The sequence below is a fragment of the Acromyrmex echinatior genome, chromosome 14 (genome assembly GCF_024713525.1).
Source record: "Acromyrmex echinatior isolate Ae372 chromosome 14, ASM2471352v2, whole genome shotgun sequence".
NCBI classification, from domain to species: Eukaryota; Metazoa; Arthropoda; class Insecta; order Hymenoptera; family Formicidae; genus Acromyrmex; species Acromyrmex echinatior.
In genome coordinates this window covers 7134766-7162438 of record NC_141865.1, presented here as the reverse complement: position 1 = coordinate 7162438, position 27673 = coordinate 7134766, and the positions used below count along the sequence as shown (strand labels likewise).

The 27673-nt window shown below is 33.2% G+C and overlaps 2 protein-coding genes across 8 annotated transcripts in view; one reads left to right on the top strand and one right to left on the bottom strand.

Annotated features, from left to right (window-relative positions):
• The window catches only part of LOC147907403 (uncharacterized), a 143657-nt gene extending 129928 nt beyond the window's left edge, over positions 1–13729 (bottom strand). The window contains exons 1-2 of the transcript XR_015547439.1: positions 12497–13729; positions 11654–11693 (exon numbers count right to left, since the gene is read on the bottom strand). The gene's annotated coding sequence lies outside the window, so the exon portion shown is untranslated. The remainder of the gene's footprint in view (positions 1–11653; positions 11694–12496) is intronic.
• Positions 1–27673, top strand: part of LOC105150502 (uncharacterized) — an 81496-nt gene that overhangs the window by 3427 nt on the left and 50396 nt on the right. The window contains exons 1-5 of one of the 7 annotated variants that reach the window (XR_015547440.1): positions 14499–15463; positions 15596–15782; positions 16128–16295; positions 17798–17980; positions 21768–21963. Coding sequence is in view for 4 of the 7 variants with exons in the window: in XM_087413488.1 (XP_087269614.1) it covers positions 21792–21963 (172 nt within the window). In the remaining 3 variants the exon portion in view is untranslated. Of the gene's footprint in view, positions 1–14498; positions 15783–15895; positions 16031–16127; positions 16296–17797; positions 17981–21767; positions 21964–27673 lie in introns of those variants that run through there. The other 6 variants (XM_087413487.1, XM_087413489.1, XR_015547442.1 and 3 more) reach the window with 6 other exon arrangements.

Here is a 27673-nt window from a genome sequence, read left to right as displayed (position 1 = left end):
CCGGACGAGCGTCGTAGAACGACGTGGCCGTACGTATCAGTCCTGTCTCCGCAAGCTTTTCCGTTGCTTTCTCATTATTCTCGTTATTTCGCACAAACGCAGCACATCCCTTCCACATTTCGCGACAGATCACGACGTATACGCGATTTTCAACCTCTCGATCTATATTAGTAAAATAAAAACGTGTAATTCGATTGAGAAAACATATTGAAAGTGAATATAAATCTTAATTTTAATTTCAATTTATTTTATAACGTGAAAAATATCATTTCGAGACGCATTCTTATATTTGGAGTAACGCGCGAGCTATGTACGGAATAATGAGGAAAAGAGAAAATATGCAGTAATATAAAAAGGTGAAGCGCCAGAGAATGAATGCGTTTTTCACTCACAATCAGACAAAATTACGCGCTTTTGCGTAACTTTCACGTTTAGGTATGTAACGGCAGAGAAGTAAAGCACACTCGTCGCTTTGCTCCTATCTGAAAAATATACAGTATGTCGTACTTTCCGCATAATAATCTACATTAGAATCTACATTAGAATTCTTTAAGTTTTATCTACATTCTGATGCATACAGCGGCGTCACGCGAGAGGTTAAAAAACCACGAGCCTTCACGATTTGTTATTTTATATAAAGGGCTTCCATGCGAAGCAGGGCGCGTTGCCAACATCGGTAGTGTGTAAAATAGTATAAATTTAAAGTCAGTCGCACCATGAAACGTTTACACACATTCACCGGACAGCCCAATAAAATATTCAAACGAACATCAACGCGTAAAATATTAACGTGTTCCCTCGCCGAGTTTCCCCTTTCGGTTCTGGTTCAAAAACGTTTTAAGAGACGACTATTTCGACCCACCAAAACATTTCACGCTCAGCCCGTAGAAATGCAGTTGACGGATTAATTAGAAAATGTTTCGGCGTAGTCATGTACTGCTACATATTTCGGCGTTAATGAAGTTCCCCTCTAACAAAGTTTCTAACGAGATAGAGAAATCGTTTGAATCGCCCGTATTGTTCACATAAATCTTCGCTCAAGGTAGTTTAGACTCTTTGATCCAAAGTTACATAACCGGTGGTTCGTATTCCAGACGTGTGGAATTTTTAAAAACCATAAAGCAGAATATATAATATAAAATCTTGAACTAATAAAAGTACCTTTATCTTTACGACAAGTCAGGTAATCTGACAGCGTAACATTTGTGCAAAATAATGTAATTATAATTATTCATTTATAGTAAGAATAAATAGAACAGATCACACATTTATAATTTAATATTCATAAGTGATAACTTTTTTGTCTTCAATTTTATCTTCAATTTTTATCTTTCAATTTAGATACCAATTTGTCAAAAAATATACGCCAAAGAATATATACATATTTTAAAAAATTGAAAAATAAGTATTTTAAAAAAGAGTGCATAACTGAAAAATGTATATTTTAAAAGATTAAACAATAAACAATTAAAAATTATAACATTATTGTTAAGTTACTAAAATATAAATTTCTGTAAAATTGTTAAATTTTATATATTTATGGAAACTGTTCTCCAAATTCAGATTTAACATAGCCATAATTATTCGTTGCATAATGATGTTTAGAAATATGTAAACTGCTCTAAAAAATAAGAGTTTCCTCAAAAGAGATTAAAGGAAAAAAAAGTAAATTTCTTTGAAAATATTAGATGTTGGAATTAATTCGTAGCGTTTTACAAGTGATGGGAAGTACTTTCATTAATGTATTTTTTAATGCTCATGTGAAATAAATAACATTCTTTCATTAAAAACGCTACGAATTAATTCCAACACCTAATAATAGAACAAGAAAAACATTGTAGAAATATTAAATAATATAAAAATAATGAGAATTATATTTGACCTAATAAAAAATATATTAAACATATTTTCATATCAATTTATATTTAAATTCGTTTTGTGTAAAAATATTAAACAAGATAGAGGTTTATATTGCATAACGCAAAATTTTATTACATCGCTGTATAGATATGCATCTAAAGTAGAACGCACATGAGAGTTTCTCATGAGAGATTCTTTTTTATATGAAGATGCATAGAAAGGCTATTTCGCTTTATGTTGTTACAAAGGGCGATTGAGTCGCCGACGTATCAACACAACGAGGAAACTGTTTACTGTCGTCGAAAACTTTGAATTGCATTTGTGCTACGATCTCGCTTCTGCAGACTCCGAGGCAGGCTATCAAACGGCAATGTCGCCGAATGAACGAAAAGTACCACAAAGGGGACGAACGGACGAAGCTCATCGATCAAAGGGGATCAAGGGGCCAAGGACAACACGCCTTTGGTGCAAAGAGGATGCACACGTGCATCGTGCTGCACATATATCTCGACGTCCCGAGAGAGAGAGAGAGAGAGAGAGAGAGAGAGAGAGAGAGAGAGAACGCGCGAAAAGCCGAGTAAGTCACACTCACTTAATTGCACACGCTACGCACATGGGATGTGCTAACGCATTATGCTAATCACTCGAAATTTATCGCGGAGACGTTTAAGAGTTAAGAGATTAAGTATGAAATATTGCCGTCGCCATCTTCTAGAACACCGTATGCGCAACCAGCACGATGAAGAGTCTCGTAGGACAGGACTTAAATACGACACGGTTAAAGAGATGCGTTGCAATTTTAGCTCGCGATTGCTTTATTTTCCTAGGATTTGTCATCTTGGAAGAAAACGAATTGGAAATTATTTATTGATTTAAAGAACGTTGTAGCACGAAATTTCAGATGCATTCAAATTTATATAAATCATATTTATTACCTAATTATTTGAACAAGGTATCAGAGACGAGAGACATTTTTGATTATTGAAAATAACGAGTAAAAGTTGCAAGTCCAGCGTGAAAGCGCGAAGAGTTCTTAGTCAAGCACCGCGCGTCGATAGTAATCAGCAAGCAAAGAAGAAGCCAAATAACGCGGTGACACGCAAAGGGAAAGGAAACGAAAAAAAGGGTAGTGAAAAAGGCGAGAGGGGGAGAGAAAAATGCAGGCTACCCTGGCACGAGGGCCGTTATCGATATTAAACGAGCCGCGTGTCGCGCTGCGCGACTTCGCCGTGGGTTCGTGTTGACTTGCTATCGTAATAACACGCTGCCATGAGCATACGCGATAGGGGTGGACGATGGCGTCGAGCCATAAAGAGAGCGGGACCAACGTACGGCGAGTAGGCGAAGAAGCAAGACGACGCGAGTGCGAGGCACGCGCTCCGTTTACGCACCGTAATTGACGCTGATTAATGCCCGCCGCAGTCGAGCTTTGATTTAATTCAATTTCACCGAAGCTTATCTCGTCGCGTCGCGAATAACTGTTCTGTCAATAATGGGAGAATGGAGAGCGTTCGAGAGAAGGAAAAAAAGATAAATCAAGTTAAGTAAAAGAGGGCCGAGTACGATCGAGGTTAGATCTTGGGACGTAATATTTATAAGTTTTAAATACATCTTCCGGTTATTTAAACTATGCACCATTATTGTTATTTAAACTGTCGCACACTTGAAACGCAATCATAAACTGAAGCCAAAAACATAGATGGATGACTGCGTCATCCATGTGTAAAATTGACCGATAAAAATGAGAGAGATAGGATACGATAACGGCCAGTTATTTCTCTATTTCTCTCTATTCATTTATTACTGGTCTTAATTTAATATTGAAAGATAGTAGTTAATTACTTACTTGGAATACTGAAAGTACTGAACAACAGTTTTAATTATACTTGAAATAATTAAATATATATATATATATATTGTATTTTTGTATTAAATTGGCCAATATTAAGTTTTTGTAAGGATATTTAAAGAAAAACTGTAAGATTATTAAAATAGACTCCTATCGTCTAAAGTCTAAAAGTTAAAAAAAATGTTATATAAATATTCCATTCCAAGATCTACACTGATAAATTCATAGTGTCAAATTATATCCAATCTGAATTATTTTATCATTTCTATGGGTTGCTCCCATTTCGCTTCTAACTCAATATGTCATAAATTTAATTAAATAATTAACTTCATTGTTTAACAAAACAAAAGTAGTAGCAAAAGTGTATTAAAAATTCAAATTTAGTTTATTATTTATTAAGTGCATACGTTAATGTGAACGTTGTTTAAAATCAATCACATAATTCTATTTTGATTTATATAAAAATTGAAAATAACAAAATGCTATTTAACTCAAGGATTAAGTTACAATTGCTTCTTTAATACCTAAATGTAGCCTCGACCGTATTTGGCCCTTTTTTTACTTATTTAATTTATTCATATAGCGGTCTAGTTTATTGTTAAAAAAAAAAGATATATTCTTAAAGTATTCTAAAACTCTGGTACATCTTTCTGTTATAAAAACAGTAATAGGAAACTCAAGAGAAATATAGTGATTTCGTTTAAAGTTTTGATTAAAAGTTTTGATTAAAGTAATTTTTAACGCAACTTTATTAAGAATCAGATTAATATAACATACAGAACGTGATAATAAAAAGATGGATTATATCAGACAGATAATATCTTAAAAAGTTTATAAGGAAATGTATAAAAATATAATAGTATATTCCAAGAATAATAAATTTATTATAAGCTATATTTCTTAGTGTAGATAAAATTTATAATAAAATTTATATTTATAAAAGATTCATATAAATTTACATACAAATTGCACTATAATTGATTTTTTATATAATTTCAATCAGACAAAGGCTTAGCGAAAAGCAGTAACGGAAACACAGCGAAATAAAAGTCAAGAAGAAAAAGAACGTATTATAAGAGTTTTAGAGACAGAGAGTATATACATTAGCCATTTACCGCTGATTAAATTTCCGGTTGATGCACGCACGACAAACATTACGAACGATGCAAAACGTTGAACGTTTGACGGCGTCGTATAACAACAACGTTCGTCACTTAAAATCAATCACGGCCTAGCATTCCACATTGGTCCAGTTTTAACGGGCCCCAAGCAATTGTAATATAACGGATAACGTGGTTAACAGTGTCGTCGGAAACCGCAAACCTTCGTACCAGCATGTAACTAGGCTATTTCGATTCCACAGGATTGGTAATAGTTGGTTTGAAACATCACCGATTCCATGCTTATAAATTTCCTAGCTTCATTGCAACAATCGCTATTCGTTAAACCGGAAATAATTACCTGTTTTTTTTTTTTTTTTTTTTTTGTTTTTTACGTAAACGATTAGCTAGGATGCTTTGACACTGAGTACTATTATTAACAACGTATATTATTCATTGTTTTCTGATTTAGTATTTTATTTGAGAACATTATGGACAGTATTTCAAAAAATAAAGACTTTAATTACTATAACGCTCTTTTATATTACGAGTTTTCAATATTCAAAATTCCATATTTAAAAGATTCGTAGAAAGTAATTGTTATTGAAAATACGTTAAATAATAAAAAATATTTTGCAATTCACTTTTTTCGCCATGGAGATGTAAAAATACGCAAGATAATCTCAGATTAAAAGAAATTCTCATTAAAAAATTATGCTATATCCTTATAAATAATTCGAAAGTTGCCAGCTTTGTTATAATTCCAAAGAAAGCTCAAAGGAAAAAAGTAAAAAAAAATGAAATGTAGAATAAAACGCAATGTTGTACGTTATAAAAATAACGGCGAAATAAAACTGACGCATCATACGGATAAGTATTGCGTATAGTTATTTCGCTAGTATTCCGTTAAAACAACGATGAAGTTCGCGAAGACATCGATCTCCATCTTTCATTTTTTATGGCAAATGATAACATAAATGTTAACAGAAGGGTAATGAACTCGAATACATCAGTCTAAACGTGAGCGATCGGCGTTTGCGAGTCGGCAAATCGACGGTCTTGCATACACGAGTAAACGGCCGACTCTACCTGAAAGATGCACCCAAAGGGAGAAAAGTTCGCAGGTAAATGGGGAGGGATAGATACCGTAATGGCTGAAATGCTTCTAGTAAACTGGCTCGCAAATTCGAATCTATTTGTAACGAAGAAAGAAAGAGAAACGAGAGGAGAGATAAAAAGAGGCACATTTATTATTGTCCTAAAGGGAAAGTTTCTTAGAATTCAAGAAAATACCATGACAAAAGGTTACGTAATTTTGTGCGTCAGTTAATATAATCTAAATCTCCTTCAACGGAATACAAACTGATTGGCGAACTATTGTTTCGATTAAAATAATAAATTCACTTGATAATATAGTACGGCTATAGATTATATGTTAATTTAATATTTAATGTCAAAGATGTTGATACTAAGATATCAACATATTTTACTTTAATTTTTTTCACTTTTTATAATTATGTATTAATTTAATATTCCAACATCAATTCCTTCCTATTTTATTTTAATCAAATATAAAATATGTTAGCATTTGACGTTGAATATTAAATTAACGTGATTGATGGTGTGATTTATGAGTACCGCACTATTATCGTTGAGTGAATTTATCATTCTAATTGAAACAACAGTTTACTAATTATTTTCTGCTTACTTTATATAATTAGGTATACAAAGTGAGAAATAAAATAGAACGAAATGAAATGTAAAATGTATCAGTATCTTAGCATTTGACGCTGAATATTAAATGAACATGTGATCTGAAGCGCCGTATTATTATATATCAAACGAATTTATCATTCTAATCGGAACAATAGTTTACCAATCATTTTATATCTCAATGATACAATTTTAAGTGAACAATAAAATAGAAAGAAATCAAATGTAAAACATATTAGTATCTTAGTGCGTTTGACGTCGAATATTAAATTAACATATGATCTATGAGCGCCGCACTACCATCGAGTGAATTTATCATTCTAATCGAGATACTGTAATCTGGCTACACTAAATGCAAGAACCGCTACATTTATCAATGGATGCCACGACTGTCACGACAGCGTCCCGACGACACGTCAAATTATACGACTGTCGCAACATTCTGCGATCTTGCTAAGTGCTCAAGCACGCGTACACGACTTTCGAAAGAAAAATCCGCGTGGTAAGATATGTGCATGCACCAAGGACATAAATATTTAGATTCGCGCGCGATTTCCATAGACGGACCACGCCAACGATATATATTCAACTCGGCTCGAGCAACGGTAACAGCAGCGGCTGTAATTTTTCTTCCTTCGCGAAAACGAAACGATCGTTGTTGCACGACGCGATGAGGGAGGAGAACAAGTAAGACGGAGGAGAATCCGATGAAAACACCACTCTGAGATAACGTTCTTTACGGCGCAATCTCGAGACCGGCGGGAAAGAGGAGCACCTTGGTCATTACGGTGGAACAAAGGACCGAAGGAAACTATCGTGAACGTTAACCGGCGGAAACATCGTTGTCGTCGTTCTATGATTCGCGGGATACACGGCGATGTACAAGCGAGAGCCAGCTGGCAGACATGCTCGACGACAGACAAACGCCGTAGCATCTTTCTTGATAATTGAGCTATTATATGTTACAATGGCCTTACACCTCCCTATACTGTTTGTTAGTAAAATAGATCCTTTGTATGTATAACTCTTGAAATGCTAATTTACCTCAATTTGTCCCGATATCTTGAATTCTCATTTCTCGTTAAATTGAAAAACGAATCGTGATTGGATCATTTTCTTTTTTTCGTGTTCGCAAACGACATGAATGCTCATCTTAATTGTATTTCCGATAACTTCGCATTAATTAGAACTCCATGTTTATTTTTAATTGATAACGACGTAAAGATAGTATTTTGAAATTACAACCGTCAACTAAATTGGAAATTGTCATGTTTGCATAAGTAATCTTCGACATTAACTTTTTAACAAAAAACGATCACGTCGATAATATACAACATTTTACAGCGTAAAGAAAGTCACTCTATTAAACACAGTTTCGATAAATCAACGGACATTGATAATTGATAATTCGCCGGCTGCGAGCTTTTGTTTCTCTCGAGACCGACAAATTCGGAGTTAACAATTGAGTTATTTTTATGGATTGTCAGATAGTAATACAATGACGAGACTTCGACAGGATATTATGTGTGGGGAGAATCGCTTGATAAAACACAGTTCCCTGCCAGCTTCTCTCGCAAAGCCGCATTCACTGACTAGGAAAGGACCGACTCGGCCAAACTTTCGTGGCACCGCGATAATGACTGTAATATTTCTCCATCTGGAGGAAAGGGCGTACTTCCTGCCCCTCTCCTCACCCACGCCTTCCTCACCACCACTATTCACGCTTCGACGTCGTCGGGAATACCCGGCGCCAGCGATTCTTCTTAAACCGACCGCGACGATTGCACCTCACCCCTATTTTTTTTCATCCTTTTGCTCTTCCACACCTCGTTCGTTCTATAGCGACACCACGAAGTTGGGCAAGCTATTCAACGAGCACTAACAATAAAATGGGATTATCCTCACGTTACACGGATACACTTACGTCACGCTAAAGTGAAACTCAATTAAAGAACTTAACCCTCTTACTGTTCACGAGGGAGATATACGTGACGTAATTAAGTGACAGTACAGCTTGAGATCATATTAAGATTGGATCAATTTAAAATTAAAGGAAATTTGAGATTTCATTGTCGTAAGAAATCTAGAGGAAGTTTTAATTAAGGTCACTTAAAGATAGAACTAAATGAATACAGGAATCCTCTTGAAGAAGTATGTCAGTGTTGTGTTCGAGATTATTAAGCGGCAATTTTTCATGTCGCATGAATAAGAAATTTATTCAATGCGTGCATTTCAAAGAGGCGATAAATAACACAGGAACGTATCCACGATATTCGATGATTAATTGCGTCTAGAGACCGGTGAGAACAGCGCAACACGTTCAATTAGTTTTTTGCGCTGCATTTAGCCACTATCCATATCTATGCAAGCTCAACTTTTTAAACAAAGGATGATAAGCAGGAATCGATATGTCAAACGTATTACCGGTATACATAGTATGTATTAAATATCCGTGCTTATAAGGCAATATATTAAAAAGATTAAGAATTTTAGTTAATAGAAAATTTGCGTATTTAAACACGCAAATTTTTTGTTGCAAATATGAAATTACGTATATAATATTCTTTTCTAAATATTATGTGGAAATTAACTATATGTGTCACACAAATATTACAGAAAGTTTTTTTTTTCTCTTTCCTCTACTCTTCCTATAAATCGTCCATAAATAAATGTTAACATATCTCTTCCTCCCTGTCCATATAAATAAATATTAACCTGTACATCTGTGTATCTATGTTATATTAATATTTTTGTGGTGCATTGATAAAATATACGGTAATTAAGTTTCGAATAAATTATTACGCTTTATTTATAATTTTAAATGTGGAATAACTCAAAACTAATTCTTAGTTACGTATGAAAAAAAATTGCATATTATTTTTAATCACAAAAACATAACATCGAGTATTTTTTAAATAAATATAGGAACTATATATGTACATAAATCTTGTTTAATCATTCTTATCATCGATTATTTTTATCGTTTGTTAAATCTTTTAATTTTTTGCATTTATACTCTGTACTCATTATAACTCATTAATATTTTATGTAGCTTTGTATCTTTCTCACCGTTAATTCAGTATCAATAATAAATTATTTTAAAAAATTAAATACTGATTAACAAATTTATAAGATTATATTAAAAAATAATTCTACTCATATTTATCGAATATAATTTATTACAAATATATTATGTATAAAAAAATAAAAATAATCTTTTTTTTTATATTACGTGTAATATAATTAAAAGTATAACATATAATCTATCAAATATTTCATACATATTGTAGCAAAATAAATCGATTTTTTCATATCAACATGAATTTTGAATTTTATATTCAAAATCAAATTAACAGTAAATAATAATATGTTATTATTAATTAATATTAATTTGATTTTAATTTGTATTTTTAAATCAATATTAATATAAAACTAATTAATCGTTTGTCATAATACACGAATGCATAACTTGATAAAAATAATTACAAATCAATAGATTCATAAGAAAAAAATGTATCAATTATTCACGTATTAAAAATTTAATATTTCATGTTTGATAACGCTCGGTAAAATATAACAAGCATTTCGCACAATGAGTACATCAATGTACACCGTCAACAAATAAATTTTTTATTCTCGATGTTATATTTTTATGAATATCCATATCAATATAAATATTTTGTTATTATATTCGCAATATGCTATCAAAATCTGTACGTGCGAAATATATATGTATACATATGTGTATTAATATCCGAAGTATTTTAATATAATTAATATGTGTGTGTGTGTGTATATGTATATATATATGTATATATATATATATATATATATATATATGTGTGTGTGTGTGTGTGAGTGTAAAACTCTCTAATTAAGTTTGAAATAAATTACATAAAAAATTCTTCTGTTGTGCGACAAAATATTTATTAAATCTGACGTCGTTTTACTACGTCGTTTCAAACGACATAAATATCATAAATACAAATATGGATGGATAAGCTCCGAAAGACGAAAATAAAACTCGCCTGTCATAAAAATAAATGTAATTAATAATCATTGTTGCATTTCTTGTTAAATAAAAATATGGTATAACTAAAATATATTTCATCTGTATGAAATATTTTTTATCGTCCTTTTATTTTTATATTTTTATTATGCTTCTATATCTAACGTATGTATATTGAAAAAAATGTTTTCACATACATGTCGCTTTCATGTAACAATTTACATAATATTTAATTCTGGACAAATACGAATAAACTAAATTCTAATAAAATATGTTTAAAAAAAAAGGGAAATGAAGCAACATATTAATTCTTTATTATCGCTAATGGATAATTTATTATTTATTAAACATAAATATGTATAATAAATATTTTGTTCTAATTATTTGTAAAACAATTATATATTTTTTCTATTTTTTAACTATGTACTAAATAACAAGCTCTCCAAAATTTTATTAGTTAATGTATGTATGTATATATGAAGCAAAAATTAATATTATATTTGCTGTCTCAACTATTTTTTCTAGAAGTCTTTCTTATATATAAAAAGCTTAATAAAAAGATAGCCAAAAAATCATGATGACTTTGTTTATTTAAAAGGAATTTATCAATAATATCAGTATTAATGCAGCGATCAATATAAGCAAAATAATCAATCTAATTTACTGTCTTAACTAAAAAAAATTATAGATATATTTTTCACATTTTATCATGTATCCTTATATAATAAATATTATATTGTACGTCTAATAAATATTCCAGAATTAAATTTTTTTTATCAATCTGTCTTAAAGAGCCTATCCATTCCAATAAGGTAATAGATTTATGAAATATTATCTTTATAATATTCATATATATTTTTAAATATATTTTTCATTTTTTGAATACACAACTGCAGGAATAAATAAAAAACTTAAATATCTCGTAATTTATAATAATAATAATACAGAACATTTTACTATTGTATTGGATACAATTAAAATTTTAATATATTATCATTTAGGAAACTTTTTCTCTTTCAATCTTTCCCTGGTATTTTTTTTGTACATATATTTTGTATTTATTACTTTCAGAAATCTATTATTTCTCAGAGAATCGCAATAAAAGAATAATTTATCACTCACCAATACAATACGCAGCAGCAGAGTCATGACGTAAAACAATCTGTAAAACACAAATACATTCAAGAAATTAAAAAATAATCAAAATAATTGATATTCTAAAAAAGAATTATTGCGTACATTGAATGTGCATGTTAAACACACTCATTAAAAAAAATACTATTTCAACAAAACAATTTAAAACATTCATTGCAACAAATATTTTCCAATATAAATGTTACAAAACTTTTTAAAAATATATCTAATGAATTACAAGTGGAGTATGTTCATCTTTATCTATATTATTTATCTATACATTTTATTTATCTGTTATAAATATTAAATTCCATCCCTTTGTTATAATTCTTATTTTAAGTATCTCAAACTATACATACCTAGGCTGCGTTCCACTTAACGCTCGCAACGCTCGCGAGCATCGTTTGTCGTTGTTTAATATTTGATAAACAACAAGGATAAAATGATTCCACGAGCGTTACGGGCGTTAAGTGGAACGCACCTCTAAACAACATGCATATCCAAAAACGAGATACAAAACATCTGAAAACATCTAAAAAAGATATTTTTTGCAAAAGATGTTTTAGCCTCGTTTTCACAATACATTACTAAAGATTAAAGATTATACCAAGGAATTGTTGAATAAATTTTATTGAATCTCTTAGTGATCTTTAGTTTTTAACCACATTGCGAAAAAAGGCCTTAAAAATGTCTCGATTTAGGAGATTTTATCTGAGTATATTTCATGTGCATTATCTCACAATGACATAAAACGACCGCGCGGAGATGGACGAGCATTTAATCCCAGAGAGTGTAATAAATAATAAATGAAACAAGTTACAAATGGCTCACCCACGGTTGCTCCGCCGTTGCCCGATGCCTCCTAGGCCTCCGCCTCCTCTCTCATTACTCGGCGGCTACTCCTCTATGGCACTCGCGTGAACACTCGCGAACTACGATTGTGGTTAATTGCATGGCGAGACGCACATACGCTAATCACCGAGCGCCCGACATCCCCAACAACGCACGACACTCCCGACACTTTCAATAAGCGACGAGGCGGAAGAGAACGACGCAAAAATCACAACCGATTACGATCCGCGTTAACGTGCGCGACAACCGAATCGAACGAGATGCCAAAGGTCCACGCGAGGAGGGAGGGGAGTCGAACATTCGAAGATCGCGTGGCCAACTTCACGCGTCACGTCGCTCAACGCTTTTCGCGACAACCCTACATCGCACCGTGACGCCAATGGTTCGCGCGAGGAGGGAGGGGAGTCGAACATTCGAAGATCGCGCGGCCAACTTCATGCGTCGCGTCGCTTGTCGCGGCTACACCTGTTGCACTAGCTGCACTTTTCCGCGCTCTAAGTGGCAAATAGTATGTGTATTCGTCTACGTATAGATAGATTTCGACGGATAGTGCAGATCCGCGTTCTAGGTGATCACTATCGCATAATATAACCCGAACGAATGATCCCGCGCGACGAAATAAATCGTCGAATATTCGTTGTCGAATATTCGAAAATACGATCGTTCTACGCCAACTTCTGCCTGCGGCTGCGGCGGATGTCGTCGATCGAATGAATTTCGCGAGATTGCGCGGCACGACGATTCACCGTCGCGTAAACGTCGTATTTGCAATGCATGATCGACAAATATTGAACCACGGTGTTCATTGCAATTGTACTTACTAAAGCGCGTTCCGACTCTCGAACTGATGGCGTATCGGCATATCGGCAACTGTTGCCAACCGTTACGCTAATTACCGATGGACCCAACAGCAACTTCGATAGTCAAATCAACGACTAATTAATTAACCATGACAAACTGCCCGATGGCATATATATAATCGAAAATTCATGTTATACACGCTGCGAATTCCCAGATAATTATGAAACACGCGTATTATTATGAGTGATCGACGTACGGCGGTTTTCTATATTGCTTTAATCGCTCGCTCTGATTGGCGTATTACTTCGCGCAGATAATTCGGAAACAAATGGAGAAGTCCAGCGATGAAAAGTTTACAAGGCGCGAAGTCTGCTGATATGCGAGCCTGTGTAATATCGAAGGAATTTCTCGGTCGAGATTATAGGTTTGTCTGTGTTGCTTGAAATCCCAAAATTTTTGCACTTTAAAACGAAATAAATATAGGCTGTTTTTTGTACGTAGTCCATTCTTATTTTAAAACCTTAAGAAATGTCTTAAGAAATATCTTAAGATATTATCTTAAAATATTATTTTAAGAAATATCATAAGATATTAAGGTTCTCTTAGTTAACGACATCTTAAGATGATCTTAAATATAGGATTCAATTATGAATATAACCGGTAAAAAATTATCATCATGCATGAATATGTATAAATATGTATAAACATATATAAATATTCATAAATATATCTAATTTCATATGAAATATATTTATATATGTTCCATACATCCTTCTTTCTTTTATAAAATTACTTTTTAGTGTAATAGAAATAACAATAGTAATGTGAAAATAATTAAAAATAATTAAAAGGGTAATTTTCACACTATTTATTTTAGAAAAAATCAAGTTTGAAGAAATGTAAAAAAATTACTCGTGTATAATTTATAAATAAAATTTTGCATAATTGATGAGTAATTTTGTTTTACATTTTTCCAAACTTATTTTTTTCTAAAACAAACAATGCAAAAATTATTCCCTTTAATTATTTTTTATGTTTTTCACATAACTATTATATATACTTATATATATTATATATATATATACTTATTTCTATTACTAAAAAATAATTTTACAAAAGAAAAAGGGATATATGAATACGTATGGACATATTTCATATATGATTATACATATTTATGAATACTTGTATGTTAATACATATTTATACATATTAATGTATAACAAGTTCTTTACCGGAATATTGCTCTATATTCAGTATATATTGAAGAAAAAGAAAGCAAAGATATCGAATGCAAAAAGCGCAAGCTACACGAACAGACCTTACGGACACAAGAGAGTGTGTTCTTACACAACACTCTTATGGAATCATATAAACTCTTACGACCAATCAAAGATGGCTCAAAATCTTAAAAATCAATGTAAATTAAGCCATTAGAAATATCAACAATAAATGTAAAGTCGTCAATCAGAAATTGCCCCCAAATCAATTCCGCCATTATTATTCATTCGACACAGAAAGCAATTTGTAAGTCTTATTTGGAAGTAACAACGAACAATGAATACTACCGATGGAAAAGGGCGTATTTATTTGATCCAATCGCGCTCCCCCTCTCATTGGCGAATCGCGGCGCGAACGGCAAACTCCCACTCCTCAAATTTCAGGGAATGCTCAGTCTAGATACTTTACACCTATGGATTGATTGCGCGTCGCGAGGGCTCGAAGAATTACGATGCTTCTATTGCTATCAATTGCTATTCTGCGTAATTCGCAAACACGTAGTTCACAAACACAGACGCGGAACGAAGATTTGCATTTGTTTTTTCATCGCGTGCGGTTTTGGTTTTCCTCTGCGTAGTGCATCTTGCGTGCGGTGATCGTCATTCTGCATTGGCGTTTGTGACCCTACGTTTTGCGATTTGCGAACCACACGCCGAATTACGCAGACACACCTAAATATGACGACGCACGGAGAGCTCGAGGAATAACGTAACGACGCACCAGAGACTCGAAGAATAATGTGACGACATCGACGACGCACCGAGCGGCACACATTCCGAACGAGGTCGTATCAACAAACACTGTTGTACGCGCGCAAAAAAACAACGCCGCCGTTACCTACTCACCGTTTTTCCACGAACGTTCAACGTACGTTGCGAAATACAAAAAATTTAACGCGCTTCGCGAAATACATCGCGAACACACTATTTCCCGCGTTCCGCGGTAATTATTTACTTTGAATATGCCAATATTTTTTCCATAACCTGTTTCTCGACACAGACGATTTGTCGTGTTACTCGGCGCTCTCAATCTAGTGGATGAGTTACATCGAAATTGGTGAAAAATTCAAAAACGTGACGCGTGATATGCACAAATTCGGACGTCGTCAAAAGAGATTCTCGCCCATGCGAGCATCGCGATGCAAAAAAAAAAATAATCCTCCCGAGAGTTCCAATTCCTATCACAAGTAAGTAAATTACACGAAATATTTGTGTTGAATGTACAGCATCGTATTAACGCTCGCTATAATTAACTCTTCGAAACTGACGCGCGAAAATCTGTAACACAGTTACTGACGCTGGGTCTGTCATTGGAACTCAATTCCACATAATTAATGCAGTCTTCGTTTGACAAATAATATATAGCATTACAAAATCAAACTTTTTACAAAGAGCTTATTGAGCGGATCCAATAAATTTACGTCAACTTCGGAGGGTAAGCTCGGAAAATAATCAATTGTGCAGGTAGATAATCACTAACCTTTTGTAGAGGCATCTCGTGTATCTGTTACGTATGTGTTTGTGTGTTTTAGGCAAAAGGCTCGAATGTATTGTGACGATCCAGGAGCGGCACGCGCCTCTTTCTATTCGCTTGAGTCTCAGTACCGAACGATAGTAGAGCCGACTTCGTAAAAACAAACAGCACACTGTAGGTTATCAAACAAATGCCAGGCATTGAGCATCAGCCAGCTTGTAGCAGAGTAGGTATCATTCAGTTCACACGAGAACGTACGCTGTAGAGGTATGCTGGGTATTTCCTTCCTTGCATCCTAAATTAATCATTTATATACATTATATACTACGTGCCTCACAGCTCTCAGTTGCTTGCATCGCTCGGTTTGATTCGCATTACTCCGCGATCTCAATCTGATGAATTGTAGGAAAAGGTGAAAAATTCGAAGCGCGATATGCACTAATCCAAGCGTCGTTAAAGAGATTCTCGCACGCGAACATCGCAAAGCAACTATTTTGCAATTCCAACTCTCTATCACTTCGATTTTTATTTCAAATATACAAATACTGTACATTTTACTTGCTTCGCAATTTTATATATATTATATATGTTATATATATTATATATATTATATATATATATATATATATATATATAAAACAATATATATATTAAACTATTGTATGATTGTTATATATTGGAATATATTCTTTTCGGATTTGTTTTACGTGGTGTTTGTTGATTGTAACATAAAATCCAGAACGAAAGCTGCCACAAGAGCTACAACTAGTTAATTTAATGAAAAGTGAAATACAATTAGTTAATTAAAAATTGTGCACTTATAAAGAAATTAATCAAATAATATACGATTGACTTGACAATATTTAAAAAACCAACAAATATTTTAAAAGAAACTATTTTAATGAATTTGAAATTGATTATTTGATTATGAAAATTTAATTAATTTTGCAGAATCAGTTTTTGAAATGAGCTCAAAAACAACAGAAGATAAAGCACATTTATCTTTCTCCTTTATTTTTTATTTATAATTTAAAAACTGAAATGTCCATTGAAAAAGTCTAGTTGCATTATTGAAATTCTAATGAAAAATGGATAAATCAAAATTTTACAGTTAAATCTATTATAATTTTAATTGAGATAATTAGATATTCAATTATGATAACCGGAATTCTAATTGATATAATCAAAACCTATAACTAATTTATTCATTTTCAATCAAAACTATTTCTCATTATCGGAATAAAAATCGATATCCTGTTATTATAAAAAATCAGATTTTTTTACACATAGATGTACAAGAGTTTCACATATTTATTTTATCGAAACATCAGATATCTCAATAAAATAAATATATGAAACTCTTGTATGAAGCCAAATTTCTTTCTAAAAGGAAAGCAGTTTCGTTTGAATCAAAAGAAGAGAGGCAAAATAGTTCTTTTGCAGTCACGCCGTTATATTTTTCTATCGCTGAAACGAGTAATCTCGCATCGCGAAACATCGAGACCAACGGCCATATGTGAACTCCCTTTCAATCCTCAGACGCGCTTTGTTGCCTCCGCCTCTAAAGAACCGTTCGTCCGCATAGCTCGAGACGCGTCGTCTTAGACCACGTTTCATGGTCTGAGAAAGAGAGAGAGAGAGAGAGAGAGAGAGAGAGAGAGAGAGAGAGAGAGAGAGAGAGAGCCGACATTGTGCCAGCCTAATTCGAAACTACATATTTAATCCTAGGCAAACTCTTCGAGGTTGCTCGGGCAACCAGCAAACACAAAGAAACCAACCACCACTAGCCGCGAGACGCGAGACTCGAGAACTCGCGGGGGCGGCGGCGGCACGGCTGTAGCAATTCCGAGGAATCGCGTGGAGTGGAGTATGAAAAAGAGGCCCTTCGGACCATTTCGATGTGAATGACTGGTAATGTTAGCACAAAATAAAGAAACCTGCGATAGACTAACAATCTTACAAAGCATCAAATTCTGATTTTAATGAAACTGTAGGTCTTTTATGGTTGAACTAGTGAACACTTTTGAAACTCAAAGTGAAGTAGATTTGATATTTGGCGAAAGCGAGAAAGATAGTTCTAGTGTATTCTACTTAATCCAAGAATAAAATACTGATCTTTCGTACATACATATAAGTTACGTAAATAGATGAATTTAGAAAATACCAGATGTTAATAAACGATTTTAAAAGGTGAAACTATCCCTTTTATAAGAATGCTTTCAGCTTCTTTCGTTATATCTCAAAAACTATTCAAGATATAAAAAAATTTTTTCCATAAAAGTTTAATAAAACTACCTATTAATCTATGTCAATATTTATAAAAAATAATTTTGAAAATAATTAATATTATAAGATATAACAAGGAAAACTAAAAACTGATTTATGTATAAGGAATAATTTCACCTCTTCAAATTTATTAACCGCAATTGATATTTTCTAAATTCATTTAATTCTATCTATATAATCTAAATGTAGATATATAAATAAAGTTTCATTACAAATCAGAATTTGACATAAGGTTCTCTTGTGATAGCAAGATTGATGCTCTTCTACCATTAAAAATAATATAAAGAAATATAATACAAGAAATCTGGAAAAAGATGGAAATAATATATAAATTTTGCAAAAATATTTCACAGTTTAACTAGATACAAAACCGAAACTAATTTTGTTGGATCATCAAAATAATTATGTAGAAAACTCACACATGACAAGCAATTTTTGCAAAAAATTTTTATATTCTAGCAACCAGTTTGAGCATCGTATACAATTACTGACAGTCCAATAAAATTATTTTCAGATTTGTGTATCTAGTGTATTTTTAAACATTTCATATAACGAAATATTAAATATAATAATTAAATATTGTTTTTTTCATGTAGAGTACATTAAAGAACTTTAATATCTAAATCATTTCAGTTTTAATTATAAATGATACTGTTTGTATTTTGGCATTGTATCTATCATATCATAATAGCTTGAAAGAAATTAATAAGCACTGAGCTCCCGTGTTTTTGGAACTTGCGTGTATCTCTAAGGGCATCTGTACGATAATGTACCCTTGATGAGTATGATGCGCGGTTTTGCGACTATATCTCAAAAGTGCGAGAGAGGAAACGCTGATGGCACGTAGCAAAAGGTAAGGAGCTAAAAGGGTTGCAAGCTATGCTCCTCCGGCGCATAACCCTTTTCACATTACCCTCTACGTTCTTAGACGAGATGCACGAACCAGATGTCTGCTCGCTCCTCCGTATGTGAACATGGCCGCCCACTCAGAAACACACACACACACACACACGCACGCGCACGTACATTCGCGCGCACATAACGATAAAGCCTTCCGTACATGCATTTGCGCTGGTGGAGACTGTGAGGTTTAATCTCGACTCGATGAGAGCTGCAATTTTGCGGAGATGACCGAAACTGCAACTCTCTCAAGGTAGATTATACAAAGACTGACACCAAAAGATGCTCCCATCCGAGAAGGAAGACATATCTATTTTGCCATATTATTCGAAGGTTCATAAAGTAATGGCGGATTAATAACGCAAATCACGAAAAACACAAGAGATGCGCTCGAAGATTGTCGTCAATAATTATTCCATAGTTATTCGCGAGGAACACTCTCCATTGACAGACAGTTGTAAGATCTTTATAAAAAGAAAAATAGCGCGTCATAAAATTATATTGTTTGATTCTTTAGCGCATTTCTTAATTTAAAGAGTGCAATAAAGCATTTATCCTTTTTTAAATCTTCTTCACGTCATACCATGAATCATATAAAAATTTATTGATTACCTGAATACATTTTTTATTTTCTCAGAATTGTAGATATTTAACAGCAAAATCTCACAATTTTATTGTAATTAATATTAATTTAATATTTTTTAATATTAATTTAATATTTATTATATTCAATATTAGTAGTTGATATGAAAAAATTTGATATTAATTTAATATTTAACATTAATTTATTATTGAAATTTTAAATTTAATATTTCTTTTTTGAAATATCAATATAAATTATTATTATTTAAAATATCCGCAAAATAATAGAATTTAATCCTGTAGACTAAAAAATTCTCAATTTCATTGTGATTAACTATTTATCTTTAATTGCCATTCCAAATACAATGGAGGATTTGTTCAGGTGGAACGAAATATGAAGCGAGTGTACGAAATTAACATCAGCAAATAGGACATTCTGTGTAGAATTGCCGATTTTAGTAGAAACCACTAGAGAGCAAAGTCTCATTCTTCATTTAATCTTAAATAAATTATATACTTCAACAGAATTTTAACTTAAAGAGGTTTTGGGATTTACATTTTCTACTCTATGCTCGCCGTATTCCGTTGCGCAAGCAATGTAAATATTTTGTTATCGTGATAAATTATATTATGTATAACTTTTAAGTAGATGGAAAATTGAAATGTGCATCGAAGAGTTAAGGGCCGAAGTAACCGCGGCTCGCAAAAGACGTCGTCCGCAAGCAACGGTAATTGCTTCCCAACGGAAATTCGTTGTCGCGATGCAAACAGCAGACACTGTCGCCGTGCGAAGTCCGATAATTGTTTCCATAGTATGGTATTGTCCCGAGTCTACCATATTTTCATAAAACCATCGCGCCCTTCCGTAAACTGCCATATATTTATTACTATTATTAGAGTACCTTACAATTAGTGGAGATGGTGGCAACTTTCCTGAGCCCGGCTCGGAATGCTCCCGGCGCGAACGATCATAGATATAACACTGCAATATAATTTAATAAAGATTAGATTCAAAAGCAACATGAATATTCTCTCTTATTTCTTTTTTGATAACATTAATGTATAAACTGTTACTTGTTTGTTACAGATTTATGGTATAATTTGCAAATTTTTATAGGTTATTTGAAATTGATTTTCAATAAATTTGCAGGAAAATGTCTAGAAGATATTTTTTTAATTTCTTATATATTAAGAAAAAAATTTAATTTTTGAAATATTTAGATGCATTTTATAAATGTATAAACGATATAGAATAATGTTTTTTGTTACCCTATTTTTTTCTCTTTTCTTCTCTCTTTTTTCTATCTCTAATATTTATATTCAGGAAAAGGGAGTTTAAATCATTTTTTAATTTTAATTATAAAAAATACAACTATTTTTGGTTATGAGTAAATTTTTTGTCATTACTTAAAGTTTTTTTTTTCGCTGTTACGAACATAAGTATAATTTTTGGAACTTCTAGTAGAGTTTTGACAGATATATAAGGAAAATTCTCGCAAGATTTTTGAACCAAAAAACAGACTATCCGCTAAAATATTAATAAACAAATAGCCTTCTTGTCAGTTTGATCATTGAAATCTATGAGATATATATATATATATATATAGAGAGAGAGAGAGAGAGAGAAAGAATGTGAAATATGCGATGTCTATATACATATACATTATATGTGTGTATATATATATATATATATATATATATATAACAGCCTGGTCACGGTTGCGTGATTTTCACGCAACGGCGCGGTACCCCGTGAGTGGAGGAATATTCTCATCCATCAGGGCAGGATACTACGTACGCGACATTAGCAGCACTTAACGTACACGGAGCTCTGATTCAGATGACGAAACAGCCCAATAACGAAACCTTCCATCACAGGACGACACTAATGCGGTGAGAAATAATTGGATTTTCCGTAAATCTGTTGCAGATGACCTAATCGACGCCCTAAACGATGCGCTGCGAAAACGACTACACCGTTCTTGATTGGGGAGGATCGACAGTCACATCTGGAATTCTAGGATCAATACAACGAAGGATATATCTCTATAGTGCGGACCATCCGAAAAGATTCACTCCTATCAATCCCGACAGCTCTCTACGAGATCTTCTAAGAGGCACGGTTGGTGAGTAAATACGACCATTAGACGCGGATAGGCTACACAGTTCGCGGACCAGGGATTAGTGGAGACATTAGGAATAGATTGCCGATTTGCACGGATCCCCATGGTTCTCCCTTAGGATTAGAAAGGATTACGCGCGGGTTAGGCCTACGATCCGATCGAGATTCCGATGTTCGTGGAGAGATTGGGAGCGTATCGGGATAATGACCTCGACGTAGAACATTCCGACACGGCGCCACTTTTCTCTTCCTTCTCTTCTTCCTTTTGCCTTTCTCGCTTGCTCCGTTTCCTCAGCATCCGTTCGTGCGGATAAGGAAATTATGGGATCGTCCGATTTCTTCTATGCTATTTGTTTAATCGCTCGACTTCCCATCTACCGATTGCCACGTATGTGCGCATTCTTGTCGGGAAGATTCGTTCATTGCGCTTATTCTTTTATTTTTATGTTTTCCAACAAATCAATCGATCGAAGTAAACAATTCGATACAAATTTTATTAATTATTAATATATAAAAATGCATAAGGTGTACTATTTCATCACCTTAAGTATATAGTAGATATAATCTCTGCAAAAAATGATTGAAATTGTAAATTTATACTTTACTATAAAAATGAATGACATATACACATGAAACATTCCATAAGATCAACATTTATATTTAATGATACAACTTTATTTTAAATGAAAATCCCATTTTATATCTTAATCATTTTTTTAAAAACATGTCTACTTCTCAGTGAAACAAATTCTAAATCACTGCCAAACTTGTTGTATTATTTTCACAAATACAACGTAGAAAAATTTGTAAAGTTTTCATTATTTTTCCATTTTGTTAAAATATATATGTAATACTAATCTTTAATCAAGATATTTCCCCGAATTTTTCTTGCGGCTAAAATTAACATAAATTGCTACTTATATAGCTTAGTTTAATCATCACAATGGACGCACGAGAATCGAGAGGGTACAGGTCACATTTATTTCAACCACTGCCTGTCCGTGAATAACAGTAATTATCGGCAGAATCTGCAGGGGGATAACGCCGCCCTACGGTTTCGTGTGTCGCTAATCCGAAACGCATACAGATGAGTGTAGATAAAATGTAAGAAGGGCCGAGGGTGATGAACTTAGTACGATCGGATGAACAGCCCTTCTCATGATAGCAACGAATCTTTATTCACGTTTCTCTTATAATGCAAAGAACCTTCAGGCGATACCAATTGATTAAAGTATCATGAAAGTGTCTCTAGCGTTTAATTAATTACTATAAAGTTTTCATTAAAAGATATATAATCATTTGTTTTAAAAATATAATTTGAATTTTAGAAATCTCATTGAAACGTAAAATTTTTTTAATGTATAATCTCATTAAAACAAAGGATTTCGCACTAATTATATGGAAAATTAAGTCCCGGTGAAATAAGTCAATTTTCACGTATGACATAGCTTATAATATGATGAAAAAAAAAATGCTAGACCTAAAGCTCAATAATGAATAGTTTTTAAGTTACAATGCATCAAAGATGCTGTGTACACAATTTTTATTGCGCTTTTGATAACCATAACTCAAAAACTATCCATTATTTTAGTCATGTGTATATAACATTTTTTGCATCACATTATAAGCTACGTCATATGTGAAAATAGACTTATTTTACCGACCTAATTTTCGGTATAATTAATATGAGAGCCTTTATTAAAATATTTTTGGATAAAATTATATATATTTATATAATTCTATATAAAAAATATCTTAATAAAATTTACATAAGAAGCATGTACAATTATATTCAAATATAATCACGAGATATAATAGAATTAAAATTATATATATGAATTAAGCAAAATGTAAGAATATATATATATATATATATACTCGTATATTACATTCTTACATATTTTACTTAATTTATGCTTTTAATCTATCTCGTGATTACATTTGAACATGATTGTACATGTTTCTATTTAAATTTTACTCTTTAGAAATTGGATTACACGATTTTAAAATGAAAGGTTCGAATTTACGTAACTCTGAACCGATTGTTAAAAGTTATCCTTTTACCTCGGATGCGCACGCGAATAAAATGCAGGAGCGTTTCCCTATCCGTTCCACCACATATATCGAGATTTCGTTCGATTCAACTTCTTTCTTTTAATATCCCACGCCATACTTTAGTTCGCGTACGGCTGCGTTTTTCGCTTACCCCTTTCTCACTTATTACAGTTACTAACCCGACTATGTATAACGCTGTGCATTACGGTTAACACCGGTCCGCGCGGCACTTTACGAACAAATTACGACCACCCGGTAGTTTCTACTTTGCTCTAATCCTCTCCAACTTCCAATGCAGATTTTCCAACGACGACTCTCAGAAGGCAAAAAGATTCTCTTAATCCTTGCTAACGGGAAATTCGCCGTCGGCTCGTTTCCGTTATATAAAAATAATCAGAAAAAAAATTTAATCGTGTTTCAATTATAATAATTATAATAATTACATTACTATTTTATATCTTTTAATAAGAAAAAGAAAAAAGATTATATCAAAATATAACTGCTAGATAATCTTAATCGAAATTTTTGAACGACACCAAAACTCATTATCATTTTGAGAGTATTTTAATTTGAGGATTAAATTTCCTCCTACGTTCAAGTACGATTTATTTTAACATTATGCAATTATATTATTTTGAAGAAAGAGAAAAAGGATTATTTTAAACACTGGTGGATGATCTTAATCGTTTCTTTAACGGTGCTGAAACATCGTTATCATTTTGAGAGTATTTTAACTTGAGAGTCAAGTTCTCCCTCCCCTATGTTCAAGTGCGATCTATTTTAGTATTATGCAATTGTATAACGTGCACGCTATATAATAAATGTGTTATGGACGCTACTTCGTTACTGCGAGAGAATATAACTCGACGCAATCGCAATGGGGTGCAATACGGCATCTCGCGACGCGGTAAGTGCGCAAACTCGAGGGTTGCGATCCCAGCATGATGCTCGATGATAGATAGAAGACCCTGAGGCAACGGCACCCTAATACAATGGCAGCCCGTATAAGCGTTTTCTCGGTACCCTATGGGAATAGTAAATGGAGCGCCGTGGGCAACGAAACGGCCCCGGCTACGTTCGATCTTTGCGCGTTAGGCAGCGTTTTTTTATTCTCGTTCAACAAGATCATCGTAATATTAAACTCTATTCCTCGTCCCTGCTTGCTTCTCCTGTATACAAATGTCCCATACTTTGTCAGCATCTTACAATTCGCCAGTTCGATATCCAATAATCATTCATCCATATAATCACAATCCATTTTGCATATCGACAGTCTCCATCGATAGTCTAAGTTCGTCGCGCGCTTGCCTTTGGAACATCAGTAAATTTATTCGACTCTAACTTATTCTCTAAAATTAAATCTGATAAAATTAAATCTATTAAATTTGCGACTTCTATATATAAGTCATGCAGCAAATTTTTATCAAATTATAATTAATAAATAGCGTTATAATTCGCATTATAATTTTATATATTATAAAAAGGAAACGTTTTACTGAAGTATATAAAGCTAAATGTGCAAATCTAAATGTAATTTGTTTGGATTATCAAAATAATTATATGTAGGACACTTAAATTGATTTCTAAAATGTGAAACCATTTTACAGAGCCATTAATATTATATATAAGGGTTTTATATATCTAATTATTTTAATAGTCCGATAAAATTATTTTTAGATCTGTATCTAGCTAAATTTTTAGATATTTCCACAAAGCCGTTCTTTTTATTGTACATTATACTTTTATAAAGTACTAAACTAGTAGATTTTTATTATTTAATTAGGTTGGAAACACTTTTGTTTCACAAGAAAAAAAGAAAAAGAGACGTGGAAATAATTGCTGGCATGTCAAGGAAATTCCATACGATAGCTTGACAGTTCATCAAGATAAAATCTAGTTTCTATAGAGTTCCAGTATCTTGCTTCTAGCAAGATCTAACTTCTGACAACTGAATCTTCCAACATCTCCATGTAAATAATATTATTATCTACATATACGATGTTATTATTCCCGCATATCAGATAACATTTAAAACTGTCTTATTTTGCGATAATTTGTGTATGTGCAACATGCTCGATTAAAACGGAAATTTTACTCTCGCAAAAACGGGTAAGCGCAGCATGGAAAAGAATATCCATTTCACAATCACGACTAATTTCTCAATGAAGACTAAATCCTATCTGGATTAAAGGTATATACGTTTCCGCGGTATCCTGTATAATGTGCTTGCGGGTCTTCCTGAGTGTCAAGCTGCGTCCGCGGCCGCGGGCGCGTGGTTATGTCGGGCGTGTTAAAACATAACGGAGAACGGTATCAAACGTTAAAATGTCTGGGACAGACGGTAATAACGTGCGCCTCGGCGTCGCGGACCGCCAACGCGCGGATGCGCAACATAAACGAACAGCACAGAGTAGAATAAAGCGGGACAGTGGCAGCGCGCGCTTAATGAAAGCCTGCCGTTATAGCCGGAAACTATACGCGGGATTACCGCGAGCCACGTATCTGCACGGAAAACAGAGCCTTGCGAGATTATCGGACGTATTAATATTGTGGAAGCAATTTCTACGTCGCTGCACCTCGGACAAAGACGCCGCCGTTAGCGGTGTTGTCGTTTGCACAGAGGGTAAGGGGATCAACCAACACGACCGGAAGACGGGGATACTGTCGTCGCGTTGATGGATAAATGGACGTAATGTGGCGCGTAACGCCGTGTGCGCTTTCGCTATGTGTCACTATCTTCGGAAAAGAGTACTATTCATCATTGATTTCTATGTCTTCCGCCCTTTTATTGTTGTATCGTTCCCTTACTTCGAAAAATATGACTTTTGAGTTATTACCGTGAGTAAGCTAGGTAATTTGTCAATCAAAGTAACATGAAAAGCAACATGAAACTAACTTAACTTCACAATTCGTCAAATAGCACTCATGTCATTGTCAAGATTTTAAAAGAGATATCGTAATACCTTCTACAAGAGTGACGTATTTTAAGTTGTGTTATTTTTATAAATAAAAAGAAGAGTCTTCTACAGAGAATATTTAGAGTTAAGATAATCGAGTAGTTTTGATCGAAGAAGAAATTGTTTTCTTCTGAATTTATTTATTTTAGCTGGTAAATATAAATTATTGATATTTCGAATTAGATCATTTTTGATAAATTATTCTGCATTTGTTATAATTTTGTAGAACATAAAAATAATCGCAATTCGAAAAGGATGGTTTTTTAATGATTGTGAGACAAAAATAATAAAAATGATATTTGATCAGGTTTCTACATTTTTTGTTGATATTATTTGATTAGTCAATAATTTTCTGTTAAATTAAAAAATAATTTTTCTCCTTTTGCTAAAAAACTTAATTGTTTGAGTAGTCACTTTTGAAGTAAGGGAACGATATCTTTTTGTCCTACATCGTGATTTCGACGCTCATATTTTTTGAATTCTTTTAGTTTTAATAATAAGTTTAATGAAATTCTCCCATCAAAGGCTGGCATTGGTTCATGCTTGACTGGTGATTACTAAAGCACAGAGGTTGGTGAGGTTTCGCCATGAGCCTTTCTACTCGGATAGCCTAAAATGCGTTTAGCCGGGTCACTTCTCCTAACAACGCGAATTACAAAGTAGGCGGGAGGTTTTGTTTAAATGAACCTACGACGTAAACAA